Source organism: Sebastes umbrosus, chromosome 13, assembly GCF_015220745.1.
Source record: "Sebastes umbrosus isolate fSebUmb1 chromosome 13, fSebUmb1.pri, whole genome shotgun sequence".
In the NCBI taxonomy this organism is placed as follows: Eukaryota; Metazoa; Chordata; class Actinopteri; order Perciformes; family Sebastidae; genus Sebastes; species Sebastes umbrosus.
In genome coordinates, this window is record NC_051281.1 from 14,784,127 (window position 1) to 14,808,227 (window position 24,101).

At 40.8% G+C, this 24,101-nt stretch overlaps 1 protein-coding gene across 1 annotated transcript in view; it reads right to left on the reverse strand.

The window, feature by feature from the left end:
- Nucleotides 1-1,242: 1,242 nt before the first annotated feature.
- Nucleotides 1,243-24,101, reverse strand: part of LOC119500684 (potassium voltage-gated channel subfamily H member 7-like) — a 62,524-nt gene continuing 39,665 nt past the window's right edge. Inside the window, exons 10-19 of the mRNA XM_037790532.1 lie at nucleotides 22,669-23,094; nucleotides 18,086-18,485; nucleotides 17,413-17,612; nucleotides 15,287-15,539; nucleotides 11,407-11,612; nucleotides 10,807-10,894; nucleotides 10,497-10,661; nucleotides 8,133-8,289; nucleotides 5,493-5,673; nucleotides 1,243-4,493 (exon numbers count right to left, since the gene is read on the reverse strand). Of these exons, the coding sequence (XP_037646460.1) occupies nucleotides 4,170-4,493; nucleotides 5,493-5,673; nucleotides 8,133-8,289; nucleotides 10,497-10,661; nucleotides 10,807-10,894; nucleotides 11,407-11,612; nucleotides 15,287-15,539; nucleotides 17,413-17,612; nucleotides 18,086-18,485; nucleotides 22,669-23,094 (2,400 nt within the window). The 3' untranslated portion in view covers nucleotides 1,243-4,169. The remainder of the gene's footprint in view (nucleotides 4,494-5,492; nucleotides 5,674-8,132; nucleotides 8,290-10,496; nucleotides 10,662-10,806; nucleotides 10,895-11,406; nucleotides 11,613-15,286; nucleotides 15,540-17,412; nucleotides 17,613-18,085; nucleotides 18,486-22,668; nucleotides 23,095-24,101) is intronic.

Genomic DNA, 24,101 nt, shown 5'->3' on the forward strand with positions numbered 1-24,101 from the left:
CCATAAACAATGTTTCTAATATCCATAATAATAACAGTGAGCTGTTGTTAAACACCATAAACAATGTTTCTAATATTCATAATAATAACAGTGAGCTGTTGTTAAACACCATAAACAATGTTTCTAATATTCATAATAACAGTGAGCTGTTGTTAAACACCATAAACAATGTTTCTAATATTCATAATAACAGTGACCTGTTGTTAGTACTCACCTGTTAATAGGAGTGTTGCATGTGTCCTTGTATAAATATATGATTATAAAATTATGTCAGGAACTTGTTTAAAGGTGAGTACATTTAGTGACCCATTGTCCACTCACACAGCAAGTGTTTTTAATTGTGGCTGATTAAAAACATTTGATTGATTGATAGATTCTCCCTCACTCTCATGTTGCGCCTGCAGAGGCTGGACGGTATAGTGTCTAGAAGGGAGCCCGCAAACTGGTTAAACCTGCTGTAGGCAGAATATTTTTGGCAGAACTGATCAAATATAAATTAATATTCTGTTACTGTAATGCCTATTTCTTGCCTCAAATGTTTTCAGAAACATCTTGTAGTGTACTGTTTAGCTGTAAAATGAGAAAGTTTGGAGGACCTTGACAGGACCTTTAAGTACCATGTTGAGTTATCTTTACTTACAGTATGTCTTTTTTTATTTTTCGCACCGATACAGGAGTAGAAATACTCCATGGAGACGGAATATTATTATTCTTACTCCACCACATGGAGGCTACCTATAATACAAACTAAAAAGTTATGACACTTTTTTATACTTATTGTAAGTATGTTTTTCTGATTGTGGTTTTTCCACTATAGGATCTCAATCCTCCTTTCACCACTGCTTGGTAACTCCAGACCTAGTTCAACAATCAAGAATATATTTGCCTGTCAATTCTACACATAAACACCTCAAAACTAAATATGAAATATGTATTTTATCAATATTATTATGATTTACATAGCCTAATTGATATCCCCTTTTCTTCACATGAGTATAGTTTCATTCTAGTGATTATTGAGGTTAGCACATGATCAGGGGCAAAGCTAAAACATGACAGGCTCCCTGACAACAGTTCACCCCCCAAAGCCGCCCATCAGCTTTACTACTACCAGCAACTACAACAAACTACGTACAACACAATACTCCCATGGAGCCCCACATCTTTATGTCTCCCTTGTTCCGTATACTGTGGCAGTAATGACCATTATTAAAACACCTAAAGAGAAATATGACACAACTATATAAGTGTTTTCATTTATTGCTCCCACAGCTTCAAAACAAACATATGTACTACTGTTTTGCTAAAGAGTTTCTCATATAATTTACTCAGTTAAAAAAAATACATTTTTTTTTTTTTTTTTTTTACATCTTGCAATGTGATGCATTTATCTCCTAACAGTTGTCTAACAGCATTATAACTTGAATGTACATTTGCCAACAAAAACAGTACAGGGAAATGATATGCTTCGTCGATGTTATGGTTAGTTCTACATGAATATGCTGACTTAGCATTTGGGTTGGTTGTATAGGCACAAGACCCTCTCTGGGGCCTGTTTATGCGCAAGTACTAACTTTCCACGTGTCCCTGCTCCCCCCCCTTACACACTCTCTAAGTGCATCCTAAAAAGAGACAAATATGCTGACATCATTTTATATTGTAATGTGCTACTTTGGGCTCATAAGCAGTGCAAAACAGTAAATATATAAATATAAAACACATGCACTGCCATGTAGAAATACCGACATCATACGTGTTTGTCAGAGCCGTGGGATAACAGCAGGACACTCTTAACCTCTGCATGTTACGATATCTGCCCGGACAAGCATGTATGGTGTGTTCTGTTGGCTTAACGTCGTACAGTAGGTGCACGCCAGTGTTGCACAGTAATAATGCACATTGTTTTAAAGAAGAAAACTACAGTATACTTGATACTGTACTGTATATTGCAGTGCAATTTTTCCCTAACCCCTGAGTCACACTTCAGAGAAGACGGGCATACAACTAAGGATAAGAAAACTGTTCTCACACCTTTGTAATGATGCTGTATTGCACTAAATGCAGCATGCAGGCCCTCTACTGGAAGTGGTAGAGTCTGTATATGTATCGCACACAGGCTTTTAGACTCGAACAGGCTCCAACAGGACTTACCAGGTTGGCCAGTATACCAGTGGAGGAAATTCACCGTGTTTGTTTCAACCTATGGCCTTGTCAGTTCCTCAGAGTCAGGTGTCCGGCAAATATTTCATCAACTGGAGGAAGAGCGGCTGTGTCACCATTTTCCTGTTGTGACAAAGTCCCCTCCTCGTGCTTTAGGTGATCATACAGTACATGTATGATGACAATGAGGACAAGCCTAGCTTTGGCTCACATTCCTGCTTCCAAGTCTCAGGTTGGACTTGGCCTGGGTAGCCTGGTAAAAGAGGTGGGCCGCCTCCAGCCAGCATTTACAATCTTTAGTCGTGGTCTCCATCTCTACTTCCCTTTTTAGACTGACTAGAGTATACTGTAGGAAGCTGAGTGATCAATAGCGTTGCCCTGTCTCTAGGGCCACTTTGGCAGTGAGTGGTACAGTAGCTGCTCTCTGTTGACACTCAGATTCTGGGGAGATAACCTTTCCCTCTTCTGACTACAGATATGAAAGTCATGACGAGGCAAATTCCTGTCCAAAGAAAATGAACTATGCAAAAGGCATTTCACATTTCTATGAGTCGATGGACAGCAACTCTCCTGGCAGTGTTTTCCCCGGAAACCCCAGATCTCTGTTCGTGGGGGATCTGTGTGTGTGGCCTTTTACTTCCCTGCTTTCTGCACAGGAGTACTGGTAGTGAAGGATTGGTGGCTTCTGATCGTCACCTCATCCGTCAGGTGACTTACTTTTGTCTTTTTTTTTTGGGCCTGCTCTCAGGACTTAGAAGAAGTTGTGAGACTTTCTGTGTGGTGCTGCGGTCACCCACACCTTCTGCTGGACCGGGAAGAACTTTGAGTGGTTTTTGAGTGTCTGTCTTTACCATAAGTCCCTGTTTTTGGTCGCTCCCCAGATCTTGCCAAGCATGTTCATCCCCTACATACCTTGGGATGTTGAGAAGCAGCTGGCTTGAGTCATACTGTGCATGCACTTCCTGGTGTCCTGCAAGGTACAATCTGGTCTGCACTTGCCGAAATTGAGCCAATAGCAACGCACGACCGCAGCTCCAGTTACACTACGCATATGTCATACCCCATAGCTAAAGACCGTGTCCCAGCCTCTTTCAATAAGCTTCCTGGTAGTGGCTATGGCCTGGGTGTTGGGGGAGCTAATCTTACCAGAGTTTTGCAGATGACACAAGGAAGAAACACGTGATGTGATGCACCGATACCTGGAGTGCTGGACTTTAGGGCTTGTCTAGTGTGAGGTAGGTCAGCCAGCTCCTCTTGCTTAGCAGGTAATGATGGACGGAGGGACACATCTGTCGTCAGGCCTGTTTGCTGGGGTCCACGAATAAAGTTGTGATTGTAATTAGACTGGTGCACTGGTGCGCTTTGCAAACCGTAGCCTTGTGGCCCACTCAGCCCGGCTCAGTGTGACCAATTGTGTGTTGGGACATAATATGTTGAGTCATGAGGAGTGGTACAGAGTCCATTAGAGCCCATTAGAGTACAAAGCCTGGGCGAAACAGAAAGTTGATTAGGCGCTGTAGTGCTAGTTCTATCACAACAACCAGCTGGAGCCATTCAACCAGCGTCCCTGCCCATTACGTTGAACTTAATTAAGAAGCTGTAGACTTTTTCTTATAAATGGGGAAGTGCTTTCCTCCTGTAGGGCCGCTCTCTATGTGGTTGAATAGGTTCATTCTGATTGGTTAGGCATTTACATGTACGTTTTGAGTGTGTATGATGATGCTTAAAGAGTCCATCAGAGGGCTTCTGTGTTGATAGAACTACTGTTACAATATGTAACCATCGTTATTACACTGATAACTGCAGAAAACAGTTTAACACACTGTTGACTGCAGCGAACAGTATTTTATCCGCATGCATAATAAAAAGAAAACAACTTACTACTATTACCAAGCCATTGCAAATGAACAATACAGAGGTCTGTGCCAGCATGCTGATAAAAAGCTGCTACTTAAAAAGTAACTACAGCATTACAACCCAGATATTAGAACACCGTGCTGCTGGAAGGTTTATGGCCTCGGAAACTCTGAGTCTGAGACGGGTCTGTGGAGTCCGGCGGTGTTCAGGTTGGAGTCAGAAGGAACCGGGGAGGAAGAGGAAGAAGAGGTGGAAGAGGTTTCAGCTGGAAGAAGGATCAGTGCGGACTGTTGATGCCCTGTGATCTGTTGTTGCTGCTGTTGTTGTTGTTGTTGTTGTTGTTGTTGTTGTGGCTCTGTATGTCTTTGTACAAGCAATGTTGTAAGGCTGCCCTCGATGGGTGCATTCACGTTGGCCAAGCTCGACAGAGAGTCTTTGGATTCCTGAATGGCCCTCTCCAGTTTGTTGTTGGGGCCCTAAGAAGAAGATTGGCAGAATATACAACTTAGTTTCCCACACTGGCGTTAACGGACCTTTTACCTTTTTACGTTAACTCTAAAACTAAATCAAGTTTATCCATGCAGCCTTTTGTATTCATTAAACAGTTCTTTTAGACTCGGTATCCTAGTTTTAGTAAAAAAGGTTCAGATTTGGATGAGAATAGTCAAATGTGAAGTTATAAATTCCAGTATCTATTACCTCTGCACGGCTCTCAACGTGGCGACGGCTGAGATGGCGGCTCGTAGCTAACGGTGCTAACAGTGCAAACAACGGAAACACTGCTGACAGAGCGAACAGTGTTAACCTCGGGGGAACAAGAGGGTGGGTGCTACCCTTACGCGACGACGCTGTCGGTCGGGACTTCATTATCAGCTGTAATCGCCGTATGAGCGCAGTGCAAAACGCCGGCCGTGAGCAAGCCAGTGGAGCACGCTCACATGCACGAACATGCACTAAAAGCACACGCGGCCCGGCCCGGTTATGTCAACAAGGCGCAGAGAAGCTCTGATTACAACACACACAGAGGGAGAGCGACTCCATTCTCTGCTCAGGTAGACATTACTCCTCTATATCTTTACATAGCAAATAGTTGTTTGATGCTATATTAATGGATATTGTATAGACCACCTTTAAGTTTAACAGTAAAAAAAACTAGATGCAAAGACAGACAACACATCTCAAAATACAGAAAACCTTATCACTTGTTTTAGCTTGTATTGACTCCCATATGGGTGAGGCATATGTCATCCAGGCAGACAGCGGCAAGACAATCCAATCAATCAAAACCGGTAGGAGCCAAACACTGTGAAACAGTGGGAGCTCGTCAGATTATAGAGACTGCCTCATTGTCTCCTTCAACACCACTGATGACTTGGTGAGAATGTGATTGTTGATTGTAAAAGCCAGCTGATGCTTCATGAACATATGTGCAAAAATAACTTATTGTGTGGCGGAAAAAAAAACAACGTCCTTACTTGAGTTCCTGTATGGCTGAAAAAATGGCTTGCAGTCAGAGCAACTGGCTGAACCTTCACAGCAGGTCTGTGATAGTCTGGACTGGCAGTCACAGTGCTGTAGGCTGGAGGTCCCAGCGTGGGTTGTCTTTGCAGCAGCTGCAGGATGGTCTGAATATCTGTCACCAGCTGAGTCTCCAGCCTCAAAAAGAACAGAGAAAAACAGGGTGATAATCACATACAAGAAGATATGAATGCATAATAATGCGTAAGTCTGACTAGTCTGATCATACAATGGCTAAAAGCACACCCAGCTGTACTTCACTGAGCACTAGATGGAGCTTGTGCTCCACAGTGGACATATGACAATAAAAGACATGGAAACACACTGTGCCAGAGTAGTAGACGGAAGACGCTGCTCATGCTAGAGTGATAATGAGCTTTTTGTGGGAGGTGTGAATTCAGCGTTTACTGTGGAAATGACTGTATCACACTCAGTTGGTCAATCTAATTACGAGTAGATTTCATCCAAGCTCTATATTTAGGACGTCATTCAAAACTGGGTAATGCTGAATAACCTTTTACCTGTAATCCTTCTAATACACATAGACATTATCAAATATGTTGTGTCCCGGGTTTACTGTGCAGCTCTGTTGTAACGAGGCAGCATTTGTTTACTAGGTCGTGACTGATGAGGGATAAAGTAGAAGCATCCACACAGTAGACATTCATTACAGGTGCAGCAAACTTTTTCTTGGCAATTTATATGGATGTGTTGAACGCTACACCAACATTTTTTTCACTGTCATATCCTTTCAGACGGGTTAAAAACACAAAATGACAGAAGTGCTGCTCATCCTGCAGCCAACATTAGGGAAAAAAAACAAGGTCAGGTAGAGTGCATTAGATAAAATGTCTTATTTGTGCTAAATAAAATGAGCCAGCACGGTGTTTCCGGCACCGTGATGCCATCTCTCGCTCTCTGTGATAATTCCAGTTTAAAATACCACCCACTGTTCATTTGTGTTTCTATTTCGGGCGGTCTGCCGGCTGCAGGTGTGTTATTAAAACTATGTCCAAAGTGGTTCTCCGCTACAGAAAATAATGAGACTAAAATGCAATGTATTAACTCTGGAAAGGTAGCTTGCTTGCATATCTGTCGTTTAAATTACAGTGAGTTTAGCTACAGTAGAGAGTGTCTTTTCTTCTAAGATGTTTCACACATACGTTGTTTCTCAGTCATCAGTTTTAAGTACTACTCTCATTAAAATATTGTACCAATCCATTCTCGAGTTGAATATGTTCCGGTTCTGCAGCGGTACCGTACATCATCCTACTTCCAGTAGATCCAGCAGCCACCCACTCTGAGTCCGACAACAGCTTCTGCCAGCTAGTTGCCTTCCTCCACCTACTCATGTGCATTGGCAATTGAACTACACGTTGCCAGCGATCGCAGAGGAAGTGTGGCTTACTTTTAGCAGTGTGGGAGGTGACAACTTTAAAAAATAAAAACACTCCATAATCATTAAGTCACTAAGGCAGGATAATTAATAAGAATAACCACAAATATAATTATGTTATTTCTTCAGAATGCCATGCCCTCGCGCCTAAAAAGGTGCTTCTACAAGTTTGTGTGACTGTTTTCAATTCCTACTTTTATTTTTGGTAACTTTGAGAACTCCCCGAGAGTTTGAAATAAACATCTGCGGGTTTGAACAACAAACATACAGAGAGTCAGTGTGTAAAACTTTCCGTTATTAAAACCAAGAACAAACTGAACTGTGTCAAAGCACAACAGTAGAGATGCATGACTCCGGTCAGCTGTGTCCCCTGGCTCTTCCTGTTGTAGCTGATAGAGTTTACAAGACACAAATACACAATACACACGCGTGCATTCAGGTAAAGAAACAAATGCACCGCCCACTTCAGTAAAAGAATAACTTCCAGTCACCGTGTTTTGTTTTTAACAAGTGGAGTTTGAAGAATAAGCTGCAATCGACAGTCAAAGTCTCAGCTGATTTCCCACCAGTAGGCGAACAGGATAACAGTAGTGAAAGAAGCATTTAGAGTATTTACTTGAAAAAAATCACTGTAAAAACACTATAAGTGCTATACTTAAAATCTAATTTATTAAGTATTGTTAGCAAAATGTAATGTCCAAAGTAAAAGTACTTGCAGGAAAAATGCCCCTTTGTTATATTATAATTATATTATTCAATTATCATTACTGATGTATTTATGTATTTACGCAGTAGGGCTGTCCTTGACCAAAGAAATTCTAACACTAACTAACGATTAGTTGATTTAATCGACGTCTTTGAAACTGAGTTTCTCCACAAAGAATCACACAAAAGCACCACTTTAAATCTTGTGTTTACCAGAGATGTGCTCATAAGTTTCTTAGAAATAAGTCATTCAGACCAAAACAACTGATTAGTGGACTAATTGGTGTTTTCTCAAGTGATAAAGCCATGATAAAGAAAGAAAATAAAAAACACTTTCTGCGCTGGTGACACAAAGAAACAATTGAGAACAGTAAAAGAAGAAAATAAGCACTTCTGTCATACATTGTTTTTTTTTAGAAACTGGTAAAGTTCACATTCTGGTCTAATTCAGAGTTTGTGACCGTTACATGAGGATCAACCATGTGTATATATATACCTGTTTAAGTGCTCTTGTAGCTGACCTAAGCGCTGTTCCACCTCTCCATACGTGATCTCGCTGGCAGAGTTATCGTCCTCTCTCAGGTCCTGGAACTGTGCTGACTCATCCAGGTAGTCCGCAGGCTTCTTACAGGCCCATTTATCACAGCACAGATCTGGAGAGGCAAACCAACACGCATGTGGGTCAGAACAACGTCATCACTAAACAAAAAAACCCCCCACTAAAATAGAACGTAATTAATCTCTACAGGAGAGCTACGTGTAGGTTCTCTGTTGTAATCTATCAAGCTCTTGTGCGGGGGGAATTAATGCAATGTTTTCCAGTAGCAAACTAACCCTGTGGTTATCTCTGCTGGGCACCTGTTAGTGTTCAGCTTCCTGTCCAATGATATGTGTTGAGCCTCTTTTGTGATTTTAAACACAGAGTTGTGTGATTACACTATCTGGTGCAGCAGGCTTTGGACTACCATGATGATCCGTATAGATATGAGGACCCTTGTTGGATGTTGTGTGTGTCTTTTACCATGGATGGCACTTACCTTTGCCCTCATGCATGTTGTGCATCCTTCTAGCAGTAGAGATTGACAATAGCTTCAGTCTGTCACACAGTTTTTTTTGTTTTATTCACATCTACAACTGTCTGTCTTTCACTACTTGGCTTTTCAGTCTTGTCAGTGGGATGTGCTTTGCCCATAGAAAATCCTGCCAATTATATATCAGGTTATTCAGTTATTGTAGCGTATTTTAGATCTCTGAGGCAGCCCCCTTAGAGAAAGGAAAGAAGACTACGAATTTCCACTTTCTGTATCCTATTTCTGTTTCATTAGAGCGAGTGAGATTGCAGATCAATATCAAGCATACTGGTTTAGTAAGAGACACTTTTCATTATTGCAAATGTATGTCTTTAAAGCTTGGCCCCTTTATACGACTGTGAACATTGGACATCTAAGGCTCCCACTACAAACACCTCGGAAATTGCGAGAGAGTTGAATCACATCTTTCTTACGTGTACGTCTGCGTCATAGTCCTGTCTCTACTGTATAAAAATAGGGCAGTGGATTTGCTGTGGCTGATGTGTTCAAAACATGATCAGCTGTAAAATATGATGTTTTGCATTGCAATAAAAAACTGCCTTTGTGAAGTTTGTGGTGTTTGGCTTTTATTATGTACAATAATTGGATGATGATTATATTAAACTATTGTTGTGATTCAACTTAACCATTGCATTTTTACTTTTTTTTCTTCCTAATTTGGAAAATCCTGAATCAGACTGCTTTCACAACAAATTAAGCGTTGCTGCAAAAACGCCAGTCCTCCCATTTGAATGTGGTACAGTAGGGCGAGAACTGGATACAGCGTTGGAGGCGGACTCCCGTTCATTCCCATGAAAGTTACTCAGTGGTGTATGAAGCCAAAATGGCTCAACTGCCGATAAAAGTTATTGTCTATTCCGGCGATCTTCTGCATCCATAGAGCAGGCGCACTAGCGTTTCCTTTAACCCCACCTCCCAGCCCTCGGTCTGGGGCTCATTGACATGAACGGAGGAAGGAGTATGACTCTGGATTCGGCTATTAGTGGATTTTTACAGCTTTTAGGACCTAATGATTTAAATAAGGGTTATCCAAGTATTCATACTGGGAAGTTGATTCACCTAAAATCAAATTATCCACTGATTTACAGACATCTCTTTCCCAATGTAAGGCTATGGGAAAAAGTCTTTTTGGGCCCAATGGCATCACATGACGGACCCGGAAGTTGTAATTCCACCGTTTGGCCATTACAAAAATTTGCTTTAAAGCCTGGCGCCCTTCCTGAGGGCTTGGTTCAGGCTGCGGTGGTATAGGGACCGCAGGAGATGCCGAAATAAACTCCAGCAGTGGCTTCCTTTTGGAGAAACGCGACCCAACGTCACGCTGCGGTGGCCAATCATGTTACTGGCGGTCCAGAGCTGTAAGCCTACAACCTTGCCATGAGGGAACAAAGACTAATCGCCGTGCAGTCCCTTGGCATTAAATAAGCCATTACAGTAATAAGGGACACTCCCACACCGCCGCAAAACCCTGCACTATTTGCAGCGACACCTGATTTGGTGTAAATGCAGCCTCGTAGTATTAGAAACCGCTGTGCAGTGTTTTGGTGTAATATAAGCCTTTCAACTTATGGATCTATGGGAAGATCTCACCTCCACACATTTGCTCCAACCATTCAATAGGATGAATGGTTGTAATATTCCCGCACTGGCTTCCCATCATCGCCAATTATGTCTTTGCCTTACACCGCCCAGGAACCCCTAGCAACTCTTCTTTATGTCAAAACAGTACAGATTATGTTCACATAACACTCATCAGTAAAATATATTACCTTCAAATGATGGTCTTCTCTGTTCTATGTTGTTTCTGACGATAACATTTGAGTCCAGGACTGGGGCACTGGGTGGAGCGAGACCCAGGGCTTCTGAACTTCTCTTTAGGCACGAGTTGGACTCCCTCTCCCTCACCAAGTCTTTAACCACTTCCTTGTTTTCCCCTGTAGAACGGCAATTAACAAGAGTCAGTGGAAGAACATGCTGTATTCCATATGGAATAGATGCTCTCAGGGTGAACAATAACAAAGTACACATTTGCAACCACAAGAGGCTGTAATGGCCATGCGCTGATTAGTTTCCACTTACCTTTAGATACATCTGGTGTGAAGGAGATCCTTCTTTTAATGCTCTTACTGCCCTCGCCCGCTAAATCACCGCCTAGGGAGCTTGAGGGCTGCAATGTGAGCATTAGAATCTATTAATTAATACGATTAGAATATAAAAAAATACAATTACTGCCTCGCAGTTGTCTGCCTCCGCCAACCAGTCTAGCTGCAGTTTACATCCATGTCTGTCCAAAATGTCATCACTTCATCATTTTATCCTGTTAGACATTTTTCTGAAATTGTCATAATTACAGCCAAAAACGTGGTTTGTGAGGTCACAATGACCTTGAACTTTGAACACCAAAAGCCAATAAGGTCATCCTTGAGTCCAAGTGGACGTTTGTGCCTGTTTGTGACATTCCTATATCCGATATCACGTTCATAAGAATGGTGCAGGCAGACGGACAACTTGAAAACATAATGCCTCCGTCCACGGCTGTCGCCAGCGTGGATGCATAAAAATCTTGCAATACAATATAAATATCATACTTTGTAAGAATGATTGTGTCCACATTCATGACAATGTGAATAGCATCAATTGAACATGCAGCTCCCATAACAACAGTGCAACATCATCTACCTTTGGAGACTCCTCTCTGAGGTTGAAGGTGAGCTCCAGGTTGTTGAAGAAGGAGTCGGCAAACTCCGGGTACATGTCTATCACCTCCAGCAGATCCTCTCTCTGAATGGTGCTCAGGTCACAGTAACTCAGAGCTCGCACATCAGCATTGGACTTCCCAGGCTTGGCAAATAGATGGATCATTTCTCCAAAGATGTCATTTTTACCTGGTATCAACACACACAGACACAATAAATCTTCTCAAAAGGTTCACTGGGACAGGTAAAAATGTCAGTGTGTTACCGCCAATGACTTCTACAAGTAGTTATGCGGGTTATAGGGAATAATGTGTCTAGTTTTCTATCGGGATGTATCGCGCTATTCCTCAAGCTCTCACTAAAGGGCACAGACGTGTTTGTTTTCGTGGATAATAAAAATCAAACAGTCTTTCCTCTCTGTGTAGATGTTCTCCCAAGGCCTGTGCATCAGTTGTCTTTCTATCTTTGATCCATTATTTATGCAGAGGAACAACTGCTAACTCAAAGCGACTTTGATGTGGAGGGAAAGGAGGGTTTGATTGTGATTGACACACTTGTGTACTTCAAAGGAAAAAAAATTGTGTTGATAATGGTAATCGCATAATGAAGCCATTTCTTCAGCAAACTTCTAGGAAGTCATGGAGTCTATCATGAGAGTTTCCTCTGCTGAAATAAGGATCTGGTTTAAAAGGCTGTGATGAAAAATCCCTTTGTTAGTCCAGAGGTTCACTAAATGCCAACAGTGTAAGCAGGGGTTCAGGAGATATGATATGTTGGCTGCCAGTGTTCCTTTCACAGCATGCACCGGACACCTTTCTGCCACAGAGGACAGCCTCACACAGAGCGTTGTATCTCTCCCCCACACGCAGCCCTCGGCACAAGGATTTAGTTCGTCATTAGCCTGGATGGCAGCGTATGAGACTAATTCCTCACCTGTGGAACAATGCTAGTAGCCTTGTTGGACTCGGTATCATTACAAGAGGAAAAATGCTTAAGCGCTATCGGCTGACCACCACCTTGTTAGCTGTGGTTTCCACAAACAAATTGGAGCAAAATGATGCCGCAGGAGCATTATGTTTATATGAAATATAAATGGGCTGATCTGTGAGATCAGTAGCTTTAACACTGTGTTTGTTAATAATGGATTTTGTGTGATGCAGCAGTTTTTGCTAAGCTTAAACCCCATTCTGTCAGGTGTAGCTTTCGAGAGCATTCATCTCATGAATAATGGCAAGTTTAATCCAGGCTTGGCCCGTAGTAGCACCTGGTTGTGGTTCACCCGTGAAGAAAAAGATGAATACTCCGTATTCTAAAAAGAGTAATGAGAATTCAGGATCACGATACAGTATTACTGAGGAAAAACAGTGTTTCACATTTAGAGCTGGCAATTGTTTCAGTCAGTTTAGTCTGCCCTTTTTTTTTTTTTTATAATCCCTATTTTGCAGCTTTAACTCATTTCCCTGCACTGTCAAAAAAAAGTGGCAGCTATTACACCGTGTTCTTTGAAATTGCCAAACAACCTTTCATGGAGCCACTTAATAGAAATGTCAGAGTCTCAAACCTGTCACACGAACAGCCTTATTGCCCAGAGGACAGAAATGGGGGACGGCAGGCACACCTTGCCATTCTTGTCAAAATGTGTGAACGCGATGTGGTTTAGCTGCCGCAATAACCTGAAAATTATTCACATTTGAAGGGCTCACATTACAACAGTTAATTCTTTGATGAGCACACAAGTCACGCTGAGCCTTCTTGTAAGTATTACTGTGTTAAAATAGTGGGTGTCCATTGGGAAACTGAGCTTATGACTGCAGCATCTCCACATATTTGAAAATACCAAGCATCGTGGGCAGAGTAGGAGACTAGCTCAATCAATAATTCAATCAATCAGAACAAACTACATAATTAATACCCTTAACAAAAAGCCAAAGGTGGAAACCCACTGGTGTATTAAAGGCACAGTGTGTTTTCTAGCAATTTGCTGACATCCTGAAAAACATACTTTGCACATTTAACATGACTGTTTTGTAAGTTCTTTCTCTTTGACTATAAACAAAAAGATAAATGTTAGCATACTGATAGCACTGACAATATATTAAAGTATGCAAACTCAAAACAATAGCAGTGAGGTCAGAATAATATGACTTTGAACCACCATTTCCTTTTCCAAGATCAGACTTGACCAAAAGCAGCAGACTAAGGGTTTTTGTCTTTGTCTCAACAGGTTTGACGCTGACATTCAACACACAATATGCTGACAGATCTTCAATGCAACAGGGAGGTGACTTTTACAGTTATTCACACCTCTCAGTGATAGATGGACATTTTAAGAACAATAGAGTCTGCCAATCATGGATGGATTACTGAACGGGTCTACCGGGCACAGAGGCCCCCCTGGTCTTCACCTTCAAAATGTCACTCAAAGAGACATGGACCAACGAGGAAGAGACACAAAATGACCACAAAGAAACAGAAATCAACTACAATGAGACAAAAAATGACCACAAAGAGACACAAAAATAAAAAGCAATGTGTAACGACTACAAAGAGACACAAAACTACTTAACAAAACAACAAAAAGAAGCTAAACAAATATGAAGTCTGTGTCTTGCTCCTATTTAGGAGCAACCTGATCTCAAGGGAAAGCACATTAGTGACACTATATTACTAGGACATTCTGCGTGTCATGAGGACGCATTTTAGGCTTTTCGTGCGTCATTTGTACTCCACGCAACAAAACTACGGTAACGTCCACAGGTTTAGGCAAAAAAAAAACACTTAGTTAGGTTTAGGAAAAACGTTATGGTTGGGTTTAAAGGTCCCATATCGTGCTCATTTTCAGGTTCATACTTGTATTTTGTGTTTCTACTAAAACATGTTTACATGCTGTAATATTAAAAAAAAACCATTTATTTTTCTCATGCCCTCTGTCTGAAATGCTCCGTTTTAGCACACTTTTAACGGAATTGCAACAAAATTGCGTTGCTGGGCAACAGCTTGGGTCCATCATGTTTGCTTCCTGTCAGCTGATGTCATTCACAAACATTGCATCCGGCAATAAATTGGGACACATTTAGAAAGTTTACGTTAAACACTGAAATGGTCTATAGATTGTATATTTGTGACATCACAAAATGTGCAGAAATCCTGATGGCTCGTTACAGTTTCTGAATACGGGCTGTGTGTATTTATCAATGGATTGAGCGTTTTGATACTTTCACAGTATTTATAGAGCACTTAAACCTGCTTTATAATAAAAAAAAGACAAGAAAATCTAATTTTTTACAATATGGGCGTCAACTAAGTAACTTAATTAGTTAATACTTAACTAAATAAGTATGGAAAACACGTCACAAACGTCACTGATGTAACTTACAAAACAAAACACCGGTCTTGAACACCATCCACCTCCCCTCCCGCCCAGCATAAGCTGTCTTTCATACATTTAATTCTACATCACTAGCTCTGAGTGTAGCATATTTACGTGGAGGAGGAGGCTACAGACTACATGGCGAACAAATGACACGCCAAAAGCAAGAACGCCGTTCTTATTGTGAGCTAAATGCCTTGCGCATCTTGTCATTCATACACTTTTTTTGTGCGACTGGGCTGGTAGGAGACGTGGAGGGACCTTTTGCTTGTCTGTGCCCAGGGGCCCATTGTCTCATAATCTCCCCATACTGCCAATAAATGAATGGTACAGATGATGGACACTGGCAAAAGGTCAAACAGAAAACTATCTTGGCTCAAAGGAGATAAATAAAACCACCTATAACATATTCAGCGTTCATAGGACATACATAACAATCTCTTAGTGTTGCCCATTATCATACTTCACATAATCAACAAGGGATTGTATTTACCCAGGATGGCTACCACAATGTCATCTTTCAGGATCTCAATAGAGCCGCGGGACATAAAGTAGAGAGCGGTGAGCACATCACCACTATGGACCAGAGTGTCTCCAGGAGGGGCGTGAGTGGTTTTGAAGTGCATGGCCAAGGCCCTCAGGCAGCCTTTGGAGGCTCCATCGAACGCTTTGCAGTCTTGAAGAAGACTCTGGTTGAGGTGAAGGCAGATATCTGCCTGCAGGCACTCAGGAAAACCTTTTAATACCTGTGATGCAGAGAAAATCCGTGAGTAAAATGCACACAACATTGAGTTTGATAGCCTCAAAGAGATCGTTCTGTGAGCAGCAAATGTGTTAAGATGAATTTACGTTCACTAAGAGAAGTTGTAATTAGGCGTGACAACAGCACAGAGATACGGACATAGGATGAAAACAAACGTGGTAGAGAGTCATCGACCCATTAAACACAGTCAGATTCAGATACATCACATCTTTAGTGTATCGGAAGAATAAACTAAAATGTAACAGGACACTATGGTGTTTCTTAATCAGGATTATGTCAAGATGTAACAATTTATGATTTTGTGGGATTTTCATAGCAAATGTCGTACGTAAAAATAACTGCCACCTGGATTTATGTAACCGCCCCCTGAGCTAATCACACAATGCCTGCTCAGTTTTGGCTTTGTCTCTTTCTTTTCTTGAACAGTTTATCGCACATTAAATGATGGATGACGAGTTGATTTATGGAAATGTAAATTAGACTTTAATTAGTAAGTATGCACTTAATCTTGGGTTATTGCCTTAAATGCCTCAACTTTTATTTCTTGAATTGATATGAAATTGAGAGAGTTTCTACCAAAAGCCATAAAATTACATCTGGGAATGAAAACCTTTCACTGAGACAATCTTTCTACTTTACGGTAGGACGATTACAATATAAACACACTTGAATATAAAAGTGATAAATAAGCAGAACATTAACACATTTGTTGGTGAGGAGTATAATTTGTTAACTGCAAAGAGATGCTACTGATAAAATTATTGCAAATAAAACTTCAGATGGAATTGAAACAAGACAAAATGCCATTTTCAGTGCATGCTACTAGATCCACACTAACATACTATGATTTCTTTGCTTCAAGATATGAAATATGCTATAATAATTAGATGAATTCACACAAATCATGCATACTGTAAGTCAGTGGTTCCCAACCTTTTTTCCTTTAAGCCCCCACTCTACTTGTATACAAGAAAAGCTGAGCCACTCCCCCCGACATCATCACCCTAAAAGAAATTATAAATCCTCAAACTCGTCAGTTTCATCAACATAAATAAAGTCATGACGTCTTGAGGGATTCACCGAACGATTGCAGTTACATAATAAGATCTTTTATTTTGTAATGACTTTATTAATTTCTTATAATATATTATAATAGCATTTGAGCCAAAATAGATTTTCTGTTGATGTGGGTAAATAAATGTAATTATTGCGTTGTTAGATTGCTGCTAGACCGCCTCTGTAATACAGTGGCGTGCCTCCTTTTGTGTGCGTCAAACCGGAGAGCAAATGGATTTTTGACCGCAGTGAAAAAGTTGCTTTTGAAAGGCTAAACGCCAACAAATATAGATTGAAGCAGAATATTTAGATTTTGCGACCAAGTACCAAAAAAAATATATATATATATAATAATAATAATAATTATTATTAATATATTTTATGTACAGACTTTTGTTTAAATTATCCAGTAATTGTGTTATTATGATTTTAGAAATCTAATTTTTTGTCAACATCAGATCGGACAAATCCTGGCACAACCCCTGTGATCTTTGGCGCCCCCCTAAGGGGGGCCCGACCCTAGGTTGGGAACCACTGCTGTAAGTGATGGACATTTCTGATATTGACACTATCGGGATAATGGGGTTGTTTTATTAAACCGTGCTGTGAAAATGACGAGAAATAAAAACATGTACCTCCTGCTCTTACCAATGCAGAGATGTAAATCCAGATGAAAAGCAGACAAGAGAAAGAAAACTCTTTTTAGAATCTTGCATATACAGTATTTCTACTATCATTCAATGAGATCAGTTCATTTCGTTAGGTATGCTAGTTACACTAGCGGGTAGATGTTTATTTACCGTGTTCATGTCGATGCCGTTGGTGTAGGCCCAGGAGTGTTGGAAGTACTCCTCCAGCCTCTGCCTCAGCGGGTTGGGGATCTGGTGAAAGCGTATGAACTCCTTGACCCGCAACATTTGAGCATGATATCGGGCCGTACCCGAGTACAACCTCTGGATGATGGCAGAGACGTTTCCAAAAATACTGGCATACATGAGGGCTGAAATACAAACAATGATCAATAAAAGAGGTGAGTTACATTCTACAGACTGCTTTGCATCTTTATTGCCTTGGCCCACAGAGACATACTGTTAACTTGAATGAATGTGGACTCATGGAAATGCTGCTATAAACACAGACAATCTGTCGCCTAGTCAAGCCAAATCAAGTCAAATCTTATTTATACAGCAATATCACAAATCACTAATTTGCCTCAGGGGGCTTTACAATCTGTGCAGCATACGCCACCCTCTGTTTTTAGACCCTCGATTCTGATAAAGAAAAACTCCTCCGAATAAAACCTTTAATTGGGACAAATGGAAGACACCTCAGGAAGAACAACAGCGGAGGGATCCCTCTCCCAGGACAGACAGACATACAATAGGTAGTCTTGGATCTGATCAAACGAAGTAACGCCACTTCAAGTGCTACGCCAGATAAAAGCAGAATAAAAAGAGACCAAAACATACTCACAGCCGATCAACATGACGCAGATGGAAAAGATCTTCTCTGAGTTGGTGTTTGGGGAAACATTTCCAAAGCCCACGCTGGTCAGACTGCTGAAGGTGAAGTAAAGTGCTGTGACGTACTTGTCCTTGATCGAGGGACCAGAGCCGGGGTCGCTGTAGTTGTATCTCTTCCCTATGGACACGCCCAGGTTGTCTAGCCAGCCGATCTTGTGCTCTAAGTAGGGCTTCTCCACGTTGCCGATGGCGTACCATATACAGGCTAGCCAGTGGGCGATGAGGGCGAAGATGCACATGAGCAGCATGAGGACTGCAGCGCCATACTCAGAGTAGCGGTCCAACTTCCTGGCTACACGCACCAATCGCAGGAGCCGAGCAGTCTTCAACAGGCCAATCAGAGTGGTTGTCTGAACAAAGAAGTATAGTAGGGCATTTTATTAGTAATAGCAGTAGTAGTATGATTGTTAATATGTCAGACTAACAATACTTTTACATTTTACAGTATTATAATACAATAACATGCCGCATGCTCTGACATGTTCTCTTTGTTAACAACAAATCTAAAGAGGTGACAAATGAGAGGCACTTCCCAAACTGAGGTAATGAGTTTCCGTAACAGTGAAAAAAGACAAAGACTCCTTTGCGGCAACTCCCCACAGCTCTTTGGCCAAAGGCAAATGAACACAGACGTGAAGACACCAGCAGCCCTGCAGATAAATCCTCATTTATTCAACACCGAACAGGCAGTAGCACTCACTCAGTGGCACCCTGGGAGTTTGTTGCTGCTTCTGTGTCATCAAGAAAGGTTTAAGCAACACTAAGCACCATTCCCATTGGCACGGTCATTTATCTACCTGACAATTACTGACTGACCTTTGAAAATGAAGCTAATGTGTGCACACTCTCCACTTCCTAACCACTCGGTTAGTATCGCCTTATATCTTGATTTTCTTAGGACAAATGAAAAACAAAATGTATTCTCTCATTCTGTTTCTTTGCTGAAGTTAAAGTTGTTTAAATCCAGACATTATTAAAGGAATACTTTGACCTTAAAATGACCATTTGTACAGTATATCAATTACTCACCTTTGTTTACCTTGCATGCCTCCATGGTGAACGGAGAATCCGAAAACAGAGTAAATCCTTGATGAATTGAAGTAAATGGAGGCCATATTCAATAACAGAAAAACTATATAAAAACATCCGTTTACAAACTCTCATACAATTTGTGCAGTATAATCCAAGTCTCATTTATCCAGTCGTGTGCTCACTACTTCCTAAAAATGCACTTTTGCGAAAAACGCTTCCGCCACTACTTGTGCAGGCCCACTGCGAGTCCGTGCATGAGATGGTAGTGGAGGTGTTTTAAAACTTGGATTATGCTGCACATGTTGTTTGAGAGTTTGTAAACGGATGTTTTGATATAGTTTTGCTGTTGTTAAACCTGGCCTCCATTTACTTCAATTCATCAAGGATTTACTCTGTTTTCAGATTCTCTGTTCACCGTCGAGGCATGCGAGAAAAACAAACCCATACTACCATACTACTTAGTATGCCAAAAAATATTTAGTATGTCCAAATACATAGTATGTCAAATGCAGTTTTGCAGTATGCAAGCCAGCATGCTTTCTGGCTATTCTGACCCACAATCCTGTGCGCAGCGAATATATGAGCAAGAGGGTCAACGTTCAAGCCACAATGTTATGACGAAGTAGTATGTCCCAATTGTATGCATACTGCATGCAACAGTATACATGTGTAAGGGCAGTTGCAGTACGTACTAAAAGTAAAAAGAAAAAGTATGCGATTTGGAACGTAGTTTTCTTTAAGAATTAAAGGTAACACATGGTGAGTAATTGATATACAAATGGTCATTTTGTGGCTGAAGTATTCCTTTAAGCATTGTCATTCAATATTGTGCACAGAACAGCCACACTATTGGGTTCATTTTGGAGAGACTAACAGCTCCACAACGGTTTTTAATTGGGTTTACAGTATACAAAGTCAGTTATTTAGGGCTTCAAAATCTCACAGTCGTCACACTGTCTTTAAATGTTCTTTCAAAAATGTGCCACCAACCATTCTTTTTGTTCTGCTTTATTGACCCTTAATCTCTTGGCTACTTACAATGGTGCCATGAGCAGGAATTTGAGCAATGCAGAGCCAATAAAACCTGATAGAAAGCATTATTTGCAACCTTTGTTTTCAGTATAACATATGGTGTATCTGACTATACTGTGAGCTTTCTGCTTTTGAAAAGAGATTCATTATGTTTTTTGAGGGCCTAAATTATTGCCCATTGCACTGCTGTATGTTCAAGCCAAATTCTGGGACAATCTCCCCTGTTTCAAGTTAAGCATTTGTATTTGACATTAGAGGTTTATGCTTTTGTGTTTGACATTAGAGGTTTATGTTTGGGTCCAATCTTGTACTTGTAATCAAATTGAAATTATTATCATTCAACTAGGACAACAAACTTTGCCAAGTGGTTTGAATCGCCGGAATTGGCTGTCCCCCAAAAAACAATAATGTAATGCACTTTACAGTTATGTATGAATCTAATTCACTTAATGAGAGGTTTCTATAGTTCTGTCCTCTAGTGGCTATTTTCAGAAAACTGTCTCCCTTAACGACTTCTTATTGCTTTGAGTCCGGCACAACTTTAATGAGCTGGCCGCCTGAATGGTTTTGAACATTATGTGAAATGTAAGAATTGACCAGAATTCTTTGCTAATGTTACTGTGGACTTTATTTTGGCTAAAGTTTGGTTTGCTGATGCTAACAACAGGCTAAGCGCAGTCACCACATTGTAAGAACAATTACTGCAACATGTATAATTTCTAAAATTCAAATATAATTAGTTCTCCTCTTGTTTTTAATGGACGACTTGTTCCATGTCTCAGGGCATTTTATTCTGATTTCTTTGGTGGTTCCTGTACAACAAAAAGGTTTTAAAGGAGCTTTTCTGTGTAGGATTCGCATATTGAAAAGATGCCCGTCAGTGTGTTGGTATGTTCGCCCTAAATCTGAATTTAAAGGACAAAACTGCCATAAATTTGAGGTGTATGTACACACATAATTGCTGAGTTTGGTGGGAAAATCAGTATTTTGTCTCCTCAACTGATCCTAATATAGGCCAGTTTCCCTGCTGCGTTTACAAATAACACTCATCTAACAACACCAGAAAAAAAAAAACTAATTAAAAAACCATGAAATATTAAAAACAAAATATTAAACGTGGCCTTTAAAATCCCACATCGGTTAAACCTAGAGGCACACTGCACTCTATAAAAGTTCAATTAAGTCTTAAATGTACCTGAACAAGCAATTCTATACTGTAAGACAGCTGCACAGCACTACAACCCCCCCTCCCGACCCTCCTCCCTGTTCCTCTCTAATGGGAACAACATTTAGGGGGTTCAAATTGGGACAAAGCACTCAACTTCTTTTCCACCGCATTCACAGTGACACAGCTTGATAATAAATAATTTGTTTTTCTATTTCCATTATAATTATTATTATTAAAAAAACACTACATGGTGCCAATTTTGCATAATTTCCTCTCACAGTATGTTCAATCTTGTGGCAAGACTAAGATGTTTTGAAAAGCAACGAGACATTGATTGAAATCTATTTCAAATATTCTCTGCTCCAATCAAAAGGTTTACTTAAGCGCTTGTAGGTTAAAACCGTCTTGTTAAGCTGCTAAACTAAATGAGCCTTGTGAAAACCATCTGCCACTGTTTCAGTTGTTTTATTTTCTGAATGAGAAGGCAGTCGAGCGGGACGTTGCGTGTCCAGTCTGAAAATTATAAACACTGAGCTGGTGGGCTATAAATGCAAGAAATGCATTGGCATGTTATCACAGTATATGACGTACTATTTATTATAATGTCAAATAGTTTGCATTGAGGTAAAAGATGATGTTTTACTTGCAACTTATTGAGCAAATTTGCCAGGACTGTTTTGTGATTTGTCTTGTGAGATAAACAAATGTCCATTTTCCTGTTGGTTTGTTGTCATTCACTGAACTGACTCAGCAGCAGCAGTAGCAGAAGCAGCAGCAGCAGTGGCGGAAAAGATGATTATGGTTTATAATCAGGAGCTTTTCTGGTGTAATGGAGTGCCTACAAAGCACGATAAAGCACTGAAGTGGATCCAGAGCCTGAGGGGACATATCCTACCAACAAACAAGCCAGCAGGCCTGGCAGCCAGCCTACCAATGGCCGTCTCACATCTGCATGTAAGCTGTGCACACAGCCCTGTTGGCTTGCTCCTCACATAAATGCATCATTGATTGCCATTTGGTAAGCCATTAATCCGTGTAAATGGATTCTAGAATGAGGACCATTCAAAAAAAAAAAAAAGAAAAGAAAAAAAAGAGAAAAAAAGTATGAAAAAACATGCAATTTAAAGTAATCCTTTCAGAGCCGAGACAGAAAGATTCAGGCTTTAATAGTGGCCCAGAGGTACAAGTCTGGACTTAGTGAATGGATAACAGTGCAAGCATGGCCGGGCTTATGTGAAGCAAAGCTCCCTGGGAGTAAAAAAAAAAACAGGTAGAAAATATATGCATTAGAGATAACATACCTCATCTGATCCTGAGCCAAAGATAAGAAGGTCAAAGGGGATTGCCGCCACCATGTCTATAAGGAACCAGCCTTTAAAGTAATGGATTGCTATCTTGGCCGGATCGCTGACCACCTCCTCGTTCAGGTTTACGTAAGTGGTCCTGAAGTTTATGAGGATGTCGATGATGAACATGATGTCCACCATTAAATCCACCACGTTAAGAGGGCTGCAGGAGTATCCGCATTCGCGCCTCTTCGACTCCTCGTTGTCATTGAGAAGAAAAGCAGCAGAGTAGGGAGTGAGGATCGCTGTGTAGATGACCAGCAGCAGGATCAGCCAGTCCCACACGGCTTTGAAGGGGCTGTAGTGGAGGATGGTGAACTTGTCAATGCGGGCCGTCTGGAGTTTATACTCGGGCAGCACATCAGCGCCGAGTGACAGGACCTGGAGGAGTGTTAAGAGATGGTCAGGATTGATCTGAATTTATAAATGTCACTTCATTTTAACGTGGATCAACAGCTTAGTGGAATAGGATCAGTGAAAACTGTATTTTCTGTCACCTGTCTAAATTGATGCTGGTAGTGTTTCTCTTTGTTGATCCTCCTTCTGACAATTTGATCAAAGACACCTTTAAGTATTTAATTCTCATGATAATTACTTCTGAAGCCCACCAGGTAATTCAACCAGCTCACAGACTTCAAGGACTGATTTGACAGCAACTGTGACACACGAAGTGCTCTGCAGTCAAACAGTATTAGATAAAGGCAGTCTGCACTCTACAATGACAAGTAGACTGCCTCTGTCCCAGCACCATGAATAATGTGACTACCGCTGACTTGTTTCACATTTGCAAGAGTTCCACATCTGTACTCTTGGTAAAAAGTGCTTTACTGTACAGACCATAAAGCTGTACACATTGTGCCGATAGATATTTGTATAGATGTATTTTGGTAAACAAACATCTGTTTTAATTTCCCCATATGAATGATCTCTGACTGGATGATAAATTATTCAGTGTGCCTGGGAAGGCCAAGCCGTCCCTGTTTTTGCCTTAATAAGCAGTGGCAGACAAAGAGAGAGGGCAGAAAATAGTGCAGGAGTGAGGATGAGGGCGGCGGGTCCTCTCTATTCATTCAGGCACATTCCCCTATCTTCAACACATGAATTATAGATTTCCCTATGCTAGCAGTCAGGAAGTAGATGCAGTGTTCGCATCTCAGCGGTGACTCCAAACTCCCAAATAAAGTCAGCAGGGAGGTTGAGCGTTTAACCGTCATCCTACCGACATTTTTAATATACAAGTGAGAAACAACAACTGCCATAGATAAATGTTCACTTATTTCCTCTCAAAACATTATTCTTTATGTAATCAATGTCATCTGAGGAAAAAAAAATATCATTTTAGGAAAATTAGAGTTAATTTGCATATTGTGTAAAAACGAAAATAGACC